The sequence below is a fragment of the Phaseolus vulgaris genome, chromosome 5 (assembly GCF_000499845.2).
Source record: "Phaseolus vulgaris cultivar G19833 chromosome 5, P. vulgaris v2.0, whole genome shotgun sequence".
In the NCBI taxonomy this organism is placed as follows: domain Eukaryota; kingdom Viridiplantae; phylum Streptophyta; class Magnoliopsida; order Fabales; family Fabaceae; genus Phaseolus; species Phaseolus vulgaris.
Window position 1 is genome coordinate 14,588,016 of NC_023755.2, and position 11,210 is coordinate 14,599,225.

The following is an 11,210-nucleotide window of genomic DNA, read 5'->3' on the forward strand; positions in this document are numbered from 1 at the left end:
TTGTTTTTTTTTTCTTTTATTTGGGTGACCTCATTAAAAAACCCCGGAAAGGGAAAAAGAGCGTCCCCTTTAACAAGACTGTTACATAAGTCAACTAAAATAAAACTTCAGGTTGGCTGCATTCCAACTGCGCGGGATGGGACCTCCTTCCAAGGGGTGACTTTTTTGGGTGCCAACTCATGCCCCCAATCATCTAGTCACTCACTTTGAGAGCGTATCTACCTTCCTCTCGTACCCTGCGCCTGGCTACCCTGGGCGTGACCCTCCCCTTAAGTCGTATCTGTCCCAAAGGCGTCTCTAGGGCGGCAGGGGTACTTCACGAGTCAGGCTGCCCTACACTGGTGCTATCACTATGGCCTTGAAGCCACCTTTTCCTTCTCTTTATCACTACCCCGGATTATCGGGACCTGAGGCCTTCCCACGGCGTCGCTCCCTCCATGGTCTTTCCTACCCATGGGTATCGGGGAACCGCACTGTGATTGCCTTGACTTAATGATATTTGATCTTGGCGACGCCCTGGTTGGGCGACGCCTTCACCTAGGCGACGCCTTGCCTTGGCGACGCTTCCTCTTGGCGACGCTGGCACTTGGCGTCTCTTCACCTAGGCGACGCCTTGTGTTGACTTTGACTCCAGGCGTTGACTTTGACCTTGACTTTGTCAACACCCGGATACGGGACGGTACACTTCTCTATAATGAACTCGCTTAGGCAGGCCTCGCAAGTTTGGAGCGAATTTGCAATGTTCAAACTTTCCCTTTTCATCTTAGCTATTCTCTTTTAGCCATTTCATCTCCATTTTTCCCTAGAATTATGTAATTAACACAAATTTGGGAATAAATTATTCTTATTCATATTATAATCACAAAACATGTAAAAGGGTTTAAATTCATAAATCAGATGTTAAATTATAGTTATTTTATCAATAAATATCCATAAGTGCTTGTCTTTTAATATGAAATATTACTGAAATATGACACTTATCAACTATTAACGATTCAAAATCTCTATGTAATAACATCGTGCATCCAAAATATGTAAAAGATATAGTTCAAAAACATCATCATGTTTCAGAGTCTCTTGAGTAGGTCCACCAATGGTAGGTGTTCTTACCGGATTTCGCATGGAGCCATTTGAGGTGATGAATCTAATTATTAGTGATGACCGACGTTCCTCATGAAGGATTGTTGAGCTTTATCACTAGTGTCTAGTGGAAGTCCACATGTAGAAGACTCTCTAACGCTTAAGTCAATAAGAGTATAATAATATGAGTAGTAAGTGAATATCAAGTATTGAGTGAGTGAAAAGTACTCTATGGGTTTGTATTTATAAGTTATACAGTCTATGACGTGTCCTAATAATCGCACAGATAGGGTGTCCAGCTTCAAAGATATACCCCGAGTTTCATGGTTGCCTTAGAGTAATTATCGCTACCCTAAGCGGTTATTAATGACTTTTCTGGTATTTTAAAGGTGGTTAATATTCATACTATCTAATGGATGTTAACAACCCACATATCATGGGCCAGTTTGTACAATAGGTATAATGGAGTCCAGTTTTTTGTTAGAATTATAGGTCTTTAAAAAAGAGGGCGGGGGGGTGAATTGTTTAATGAAAGATTTTCGAAAATTCTGGGGAAGAATGAATATTAATGCAGAATCACAGAAGAAACAATCTAATAAGGCAATCAACAAAATTGTTTTAATTTGATTCAATCGATTGTTTTTATCAGTACTTTGGAAAAACACAGATCAACTAATTTTAAAAGCAGTGAGAGCTTGAGTGAGTATTGTCTCCTCTTCCTTTTGGTCTTATCTTGAAGAGAATGCAACTCTCACGTGGCGGCCTAGCACTTATCTTTGTGGTTTTCACCCACCAAGTGGCGTGACCACCCACTACCAACTCCATAAGTTTCTTCTTCCATTTCCTTCATGTTTCCTTTCCATTAATGTTTCATAGTTTTCTTCTTTATTCAACAATTGCATACATGTCACCATACAATGTCTTTTTTATCTTTGCCTTTGTGAAATGCACCTTCACACCTACTTAACCACTTGGTTAAGTTAGTGTCCAGTGGAAATTTTCCTAAGGTCATCACCATTAACTCTTAAAATCTCATTCTTAAAGTAAAATGCCTAAATGAAAACATCTAAAAATCAACTCACATCATGTGATATTCAGAGCTTTGGTTGTTGTGCTTATCTTGTTTAGAGTTGATTGGCACTTTACTTTTTTCTTGCACCTTAATTCCTTGTCTTTACATTCAAGTACCTTTAAATTCTTATCTTTACATTCTTGCAATTTAATTTTCAGCCCTTTATTTTTCTTGCAATTTCATCCGGCCATTTTACTTTTCCATAGTTTTGTTTCGTTTTTGGATTGTTATTTTGTGTCTTATTGTGTTCTTGCCTTTTGGTTTGAGTCATATTGTCATTAGTGTTCTAGGAGTCCTTACTTTGATTCTATTTATTTCACTTTTAATTTTGAAAGTTTAAGAAGTAATTAGAAACGTGTTTTAGTAGAAGTAGATTTAAGTTCCAAACAAAAGATTTCAAATGATCAATTATTTTGAATTCCAAATTTTTTGTGAAAATTGGAGTTATTGGAAAATATGCATGATCAAAACTATGGACATTTCATTTCCATAATTCAAGAACTAGTATAAAAAGAAGAAGAAGTATGAAGCGCAAATTTGGGGTTCCATTTTCTTAAAGAAAAACATTTCAAAATTTTGAGTTTAACATGATTGGAAAATTGATTTCAACCATTGTAAAATTTTTATCCTTTTTCTTGTTTTCCTTTTCAAGTTTTGTCATATTCTCTTTCTCAAATTTGGTTTAGCTTTTCTTGCTTAAGCTTTTCTTCATTGTGTTTTGTATCTCTTCCTTAAGTTTTGTTGCGGTTTCCATTAAGATCAAGTGTTTAAGGCTTTGACCTTTTTCATTTGAGAGTTTTCAACCTCAAGAAAATTCTTTTTGAGTGTTTTGAGTGTGCTCCTCTTGATTTTTTTCACCAAAAGTGACGCAAACTTGAGAGTGTATTTTCTAACTTCTATTTCACTAATTGTTTGTTCACTTAGTGAATTATGACTCATCTTTCTTCAGGGGAGTCATCAAAACCCCAATCTCCCCAAAAGACATTCCTTATGGGTGAGTTGGCGGCGATAAAAGGTCCCTAGCACAAAAGGATGAAGAAATGAGACAAATGGAGGAGAGGCTCCAAAGGCTTGAATCAGCTCAAGGAAGACAACCAAGGAGATCAGAGCGTAAAAGAACTACAAGGAGTTTCACTCAATATGGTAGCCATGAGGAAGAAGAAGATTGGAGGTTGAACCACTTTGAGTAGAGGCACCAACATCGACACCATGCTCCTAAATTTCTTTGCCTTATGTAAAAATTCCTAGTTGTAGTGGGGAAGGTGATCCCAACATTTACCTAGGATGGGATGCTAAAGTTGAGAAAATTCTTAATGTACATGAGGTCCAAGAAGACCAAAAAGTCAAGTTAACCTCCTTAGAATTTTTAGACTATACCATCCAGTGGTGGCATAAAGCTGGCATAAAGCTGTAATGGACATTGGACTTAACAAGATGTCAGTCGTGGTCTCTTGGGATGATTTAAATTTATACATGCGTGCTAGGTTTGTCCTCCTCACTATAGGAAGAAACTCTTGTTGAAGCTCCAACGACTTCAACAAGGAACAAAAAGTGTTGATGATTATTTTAAAGAGCTTGAAACAACTTTAACCAAAATTGATATTGATCCTGCCGCTTGACTTGAGTGCTTGCCACGTCAAAGATCTCTCCTCTGGATCAGCTTCGCACCACGTTAGCTTTTGCTCTTCACGCCTTAATTCCTCGCAAGAACCTGAAGAAAACAAAGTGGCGCCACTGCGGCCGATCGCGCTCCGACGCCCAAGTCAGTGGAGGAATCACCAAAAACTCAGAGAGAATATCTCAACTCAAGGAACCGTGCGTCGTGAATTTTAGTGTACTGAAAAGCTTTCTGAAAGCGTACCTAAAAAATCTGTTAAGTATTCCTTATATACCTGAGCCTTTTCTCTCTCGTGACGGTTACACCTCTAGACGCGTGGCTCACATCCAGCTGTACATGTGTCACCATCTGGAGCTTCCACAACTTGAGCGTCACTTCTACTCTTCTGGCCAATCGACTAAGTTATCCATACAGGGAGTAACTCGGTGCACGGCTTTCCTTGGAGCGCGACCCCTTAAGTGGCGAGTACCGGGTGCCACCACGTGCACCATCTCCGTGGTCTCGCATGCCGCCATCACGATCTGCTTCACTTGCACACCATGCATGTTCTGGGAAACTGTTCCCTCGACTCGACCTCTGGCTAGGGTGTGATCATCTAATAACCTCATCCTCCGCTGCTACGTGACAAACATATCACCCGTCTTCCATACTCGTACCTCTTGGAAACCTTAAATAAGCTTTCCTGATCGTTCGGCGATGTGCCCCTTTCGGCGGTGTGTAAACCACCTGATCTCCTAGCATTCCCTGGCAATCTCTAACCACCTGATCTCCTAGTACTCACATACGGCGACTGTGACGCAACTCTGGTGACCGCCGGTTATGCACATTAGAGATCGGAGAACGCCACTTCAGCGATCGGCGACTATACTGACTTCCCGATTTACTTCCCTTCTATCGGCCAGGTGTCCCGTTCAACACGCTTATATTGTTGCTTGCTGCCACGTCATCACACCCGATGACCTGATCGGTACACAAGCCCCCCAGTCTTAAGCTGAGACTTGACCAGCGAAAAGACTAAGAAGTCAAATCATCGTCGATCTACGTGGCCCTTGCACGGACTTCCGTACGTTCGAAACCCTTAAACCCTTTGCGCTATTCACTGTTTCATTATCTTTCTTCATCTTCAAGCATTCTAAACGTTCTCTCTGCGAACTACGAAACCTTTTGTCTCCCACAATCTTCAACTTCCTTCAACATTTACCCGATCATCAAAAGGTAACTCTTTTACTCGTTCTACTGATATTTGTTGCATTTTAATCGGTTTGCATCATCCATTAACTGTCTGGAGCATACGTTGTGGGTTGTTTCTCTTTTTCTCGTAACTTAGAGTTTCATTCCTGATAACGTCTACCCCTGTGAACTCTCACTCGTTCGTTCTATCTTCTTCGTCCTCAATCGAGTCATTCTCTTGCTATCCTCATTTCTTCCCTTTTCTTTCCTTTGCAGTTCCTGCGATGGCTCACACAAAGTCCACTGCTAATCCTCCTTCCTCATCGCGAAACCCTCCTCCCAAAACTCGTAGGGTTATCCCTGGGACAAACCCTCCACCAACACGCAACCCCCCACGAGCCACTGGTGCTCCTTCCACACAGGTTGAGAGGCCTGCCTCTTCTCGTGCCAACCTTACCCAAGCAACTCCACCACAAGCCGGGGGAGTCTCCCTTCCTCCACGGGACTACCAAGAGCTCTACCCTTGTGCCACCCCAACTCTACTGAAGGAAACCTCGTCGATAAATACTGAGGTGGGGTGCTTCCTCTGAAGAAAGGGGATCAACCCAACCTTTCATTTCACAAGGAGCACGATGACAATGTGACGGTGCTGCCTTGCCTCCCTGGAGAACTAATTTGTGCGGACAATAAGGGGAACAACGACGAGTTGTTCTGCTTCGTCTACGCCACGCTGTTCAAGAAAGTGAAACTTAGGTTTCCTTTCACTTGTTTCGAGAGGGAGCTGTTGACCGAGCTCGACATCGCCCCTGCCCAGCTCCATCCCAACAGCTGGGCATTCGTGAGGGCGTTTCAAATCCTTTGCGTGCACTTGGGGCTGCCGGTTTCGGTTGATGTCTTCCTTTTTCTATTTGAGGCAAAGAATCCTGGAGATCGCCTCTGGGTCAGCTTGAATGGAATTGCTGGGAGGTCAATCCTCTCCATCTTCCAGCAATCCTACAAAGACTGGAAGGGAAAGTTCGTCAAGGTATGCCAGAACGACCAAGACCCTTCGTTGCTTGATGGCTTCCCCTTGTATTGGGTAAACAAGGGGAAAAAGGATTCCAGGGACAACTTCAGGAGAGCAAGAAGTCCTGGCAACATGGGGGATTTGGACAAAGACCTTTGTCTCTTCTGGAAAAGTGTGGCTTCTGCCAACATCACCTTCCCCACTGCTCCAATAATCTTCTTCGAATTCCTCGAGGGCCAACTTGAAGTGTACATAGGTTAGCCCTTACCCCAACACCAAGACTCTCATTTTGTGTTGAAACTGTCTTAGCATTTCTACCATTCTGTCTTTGGCATTCTGTTTGTTCTGTACTGGTCTTGATCATTTATCCATGTGCTATTTGCTTATGTTATTTCTGTATATATATACTTGTATGTTCTGCTTCTGCTTTGGGGCATACTCATCTATTTTTTACCTTGTGCAGACGCAATGTTGGGAAAAGGAAAGCTGGCATAATTGAGGGCGATCGCCCGATCCCACAAACTTGCGGCGGGCTCCCAAACTATGCCCAACTCGGTTGTGGAGATCGCCGCTGCCCAAGGAAAAACTCCTCCCCGAGGTCCAACTCCTTCTGGGGCCCTACCCGCCCCAGAAAGGAAAAAACTGGTGTTGAAGAGACCAAAGAGGAAGACCCCTCAGGTGGTGTCGGAGGAAGAAGACGACGATGAAGACAACGAGGATGGTCTCATCACCAAGAGGAAAAGGGTAACCACCTCTACACCACCTGCACTCCCAACACCAACGCTGCCATCACCTCCAGCTCCGCTAGAACCAGTCCAAGCAGCACCACTGGCCGCCGCGCCCCCAGTGGTCGAAAGCAGCGGCCCTAACTATGCAGAGAACCCTCCAAGCGCCTCAACACCATTTGTATCTGTTGGAGAGGGTCCTCCTTCCACCACATCCATCGCTGGGGCCGCACTACAAGAAGATGAGGGTGCCCAGGCTTCCTCAATGCCTATAATAGAAGCCCCAGCCTCACCACCACACCTTGAAGCACCCTTTGCTGTACAAGCTCAAGAGGGTGGTGGTGAAAGTCAACATCAAACTCCACCAACACCTCCAGCATCAGCCTCAAGTCTCCCAGATTCCTTCGAGGAGACCTTGGGACCCTTCGCAGCTCAGCTAAAGGCCATGGAGGAAGGTTTCCCTTCGCTTGTAACAAGAGCTGCGACGGATTCGCTCAAGAGGCTCCAACAGGAAAATCTCGAGCTCAAAGACTCGAATCTCATCATAAAGACTGAGGCTGAAAAGTTCACATGCAATCTGCTGATGACGGAGATGGAACATTCAAGGCTGGAGGATGCGTTGGAAGCGGAACTAGGGAACACACGCAAGGAAGCCTCCGATCTGCGCCAAAAGCTGCACATTCAACTCCAAGAAAAGATTGACTTGGAGAGCAAACTGGTCCCATTTAGGGTCAAAGTGGCAGATTTGGAGGCTGCACAAAAAGCTGAAGCTTCCAGGGTGGAGAAGATTGAAAAAAGATCAGCAGAGAGGGAGGTCCTCTTGGGGAAGGTCGAAGCTGAGAGGGACAAGGCTCTCACTGAGCTCACCGAAGCTCGTGAGGAAACTGAAAGAATTGCTGCAGAGCTGGCCCAAGCTCGGGACGAGAGCAAGAAAGCTGTTGAAGAACTGGCTCGGTCTCATGAGGAGAGAGAAGAGTTGAAGAAACAAGCGTACGAGCTCAACCAAAGCGCTGCTCAAGTCCTCACCGCCGGGTTTGACGCCGCTCTGGAGCAAATAGCATGCCAATATCCGGAGGTCGACCTCTCCAAGTTATCGATCTGCAACGAAGTGGTGGATGGGAAGATTGTGCCTTCTGAAGACTAACTGCTTTCCCCCATCACCTCCTCTTTGAAAACCTTGAATTTGTCTTTTGTTTGTAATATTTGAACTATGCACAACTTTGTTGGCGATGTATATATGACTTTTGTTTTTTTATTAGAGCGCTATCTTCTATGTTTTCACTTGACTTGGTCTTCTCTCTCTCTATCTGCTGCGTGATCGACCAACATAACTGGTAACACACATTCAACTGGAGTAACTCATCGTTACCTGAACTTAACCCTTCACACACTGCTTTAACTCGAGCAAACTGTTAACCTTATAACAAACTTAACAAACTGTTAATTCAAAGTAAACTCGAGCCACCATCAATTATCGGCGATGACTTATACTTATACTTAAGGTAACAAACCTTATCGCAAAATCACTTGCTAGGCAGCAGGTTTTAACTCAATCTAATATTCTAAACACAACTTACCTGATCTGCCAAGTGAAGTTCACGCTTCTCCTGTCATCGCCGGAAATTCCTCTGATCTGGTACTCGCCATACAACCCCCTCACTATCTCAACCTTCACGCCATAGGGTTCTGGCGATGTTACCCTCTTTTGCATAACTTGATCATTGTTCCCTCATCTAGGGGCAGAGGCGCCTTTTGGATCCTTCTCTACCTCCCTGAGTTTTAGAACAATGATCTGGATAGTGAGGTGTTCTTTGCGAACCTATCTCAGCTATCCTTTAACTTCTTCCACCCTTCACGCCGTACCTGAACTCGTTCAAGACGAGAAGGATTTTATCTATCTTCACACCGCCCGCAAGTGTGGAAGCTTTATCTGGTCTTACTGGGTCAACATTGATGTTTCACTTAAAGGGGAAAAGGCGTTTTCCATCAACCTTCCCTTCCCGCCGTTTAAGGTCATGAACACCCCTGACTTTTTAGTTTCATCTTGCCTGAACTCACTCTAAGGTGAGAAGGACTTTCTCTGGTGCCTCAACTTGCCCAGGGTGTACATCTCCTCCCCCCTGGATGCACTGAGGAATTTTAATCTTGCCTTAATCTGCTTATGCAAAGAGGTCTTTCAATTTGTTCTTGCATGCACTCGCTCAAAGGCGAGGAGGACTTTTCCTCTTTCTCGCCTGCACTCGCTCAAAGGCGAGGAGGACTTCTTCTCTTTCTCGCCTGCACTCGCTCAAAGGCGAGGAGGTCTTCTTCTTTTCTCGCCTACACTTCGCTCAAAGGCGAGGAGGACTTCTTCTCTTGCCTCAAGACGCACGAGAGCGTTGAGGGCTTTAAACATTACTGGTGCCTCCGATCGCCGAAAGACGATGAGGTCTTTAAAACTTTTAACTATTGCCGCCGATCGCCGAAAAACGATGGGGACTTAGTGCATCTTCGCTTGCTCAGCGCGCGACGCCTCCACATTCTCTTGCAACGTGCGCATCATCTCCATCATTTGCGCCATGGTTACGGCGCTCTCTTCAACAGGTGGCACAACGGGACTTGAACGCGTATTTCTCATCTTTCTCATGAAATATCAACAGATCAAACTCCAACGACCAGGACCTTCACCACCGGAATGACTGATCCAGCAATCAATCAGTCATAACTTCTCTAACGTCGAAAAACTTCCAAGAAAACAACCGCGACAGCAAACGATCGATTCGGATATTCAAACTTCCACAGAAACTCGCGATCTCAACACGAACTTCCTACTTCTCCACTAAAACCCCCGATTCACCGATTGAAAACTCAAACGAACGGTGAAAACCTCGATTCGCCGATTGAAAACTCAAACGAACGGTGAAAACCTCGATTCACCGATTGAATGCTCAAACGAACGGTGAAAACCTCGATTCACTGATTGAATGCGCAAACGAACAGTGAAAGTCTTCAGAAAATGGTTGCACCAGCAAACAACCACACAAGAACTGCAGAAACTTCAAGAAACTTACGTTATGGATGGGAAACACGTTTTACAGGGCCCCACGGTGGGCGCCTTATGATCCTGCTGCTTGACTTGAGTGCAAGAGTCTTGCCACGTCAAAGATCTCTCCTCTGGATCAGCTTCGCACCACGTTAGCTTTTGCTCTTCACGCCTTAATTCCTCACAAGAACCTGAAGAAAACAAAGTGGCGCCACTGCGGCCGATCGCGCTCCGACGCCCAAGTCAGTGGAGGAATCACCAAAAACTCAGAGAGAATATCTCAACTCAAGGAACCGTGCGTAGTGAATCTCAGTGTACTGAAAAGCATTCTGAAAGCTGATCCGGTCGGTCATCGGTAGTCGATGACGTCAGCAGCAGATAACCACGGGGACCACTCGCAGGGTGACACGTGGATCAGGTGGCAGAGAAGTCAGGGAGGAGATCACCCAGAACGGTGATCGGTGGTCAGTAACCGAGTGGCCACCGACAGATCAGTTCCAAGATAAACACCCGGGGGGAGAACGCGAGAAGCAATAGAGCACCGATCAGTCATCGGGTGCATGGTCATCGGGGTTTTGTGTTACACGCAGTTAAACTGGGACTGAGATTCCCAGCGAGAGCGTTACGCATGGACCTTGCATGATCATACCTCAGAGAAGGGGGAGCTCATCGCCGGTAGAATCTTGCACGAGAGTGGCCTGAGGGAGTTAGTAAACCGGTCAGTGATTGGTGACTCTCTTAACCCATTACGTGCATGACATCGTGAAGGGGAAATCGCTTAGGCAGAGAGCAATGCTTGGTGAGTGTGCCCAGTCCAGCCACACCTGGCGTTCTCCTGGGAGTGTGCGATTCACCCAGATGGAAGAAACGCGCTAAGTTACTCCCCAAGGGAATAACTTAGGCGCACAAAGTGATGCGCTAGAGCCCTTCGGGTAGTGGCACGTGTACGGTTAGATGTGAGTTGCATGCCTCCATTTGTCACCATCTGAGAGGGGCACGACCAAGATAAAGGTACACTCCGCGTCGTGAAAAGTACACACAGAAAACACACACACGCACGTTTTTACAGAGTGTGGTACGTTTTCGCACAATAGCGTAACAGAATTCTGACACACGCAGAGGATAGCGTAACAGAATTCTGTTAGGCACAGACACAGAGAGAGAATAAAAAGAGAATCAGAGAGAGATTCAGATATACATTATTTTTGTTGGTGATTCTGTGACCTAACTTGAGCGTCGGAGTGCAAACGGCCGCTAGAGGCGCCGTCTGTGTGTTTTGCAGATTGCGTTTGAAGTTCCCAGAGAAGGTTCTAAGAGCATTCTTGCAGATAGCACAGTTCTATAGGAGGGGTAAGGAAGCGACAAATCAATTCCTCCACGTTAGAGTTGGCGACAGGATCAAAAGCGTACCTCAAAAATCTGTTAAGTGTTCCTTATATACCTTAGCCTTTTCTCTCTCCTGACGGTTACACCTCTAGACGCGTGGCTCACATCCAGCTGTACACGTGTCACCATCT

The 11,210-nt window shown here is 45.1% G+C and overlaps 1 protein-coding gene across 1 annotated transcript; it reads left to right on the forward strand.

Moving 5' to 3' along the window:
- The first annotated feature begins 6,489 nt into the window (after nucleotides 1–6,489).
- On the forward strand, nucleotides 6,490–7,815 carry LOC137834008 (uncharacterized). Its single transcript, XM_068642074.1, has one exon. The coding sequence runs from the start codon at nucleotides 6,490–6,492 to the stop codon at nucleotides 7,813–7,815; it is 1,326 nt and encodes a 441-aa protein (XP_068498175.1).
- The last annotated feature ends 3,395 nt before the right edge of the window (nucleotides 7,816–11,210 follow it).

Bases quoted from the DNA above. Each gene is read 5' to 3' on its own strand.
- LOC137834008 (XM_068642074.1), top strand. From the start codon at position 6,490: ATGCCCAACTCGGTTGTGGAGATCGCCGCTGCCCAAGGAAAAACTCCT.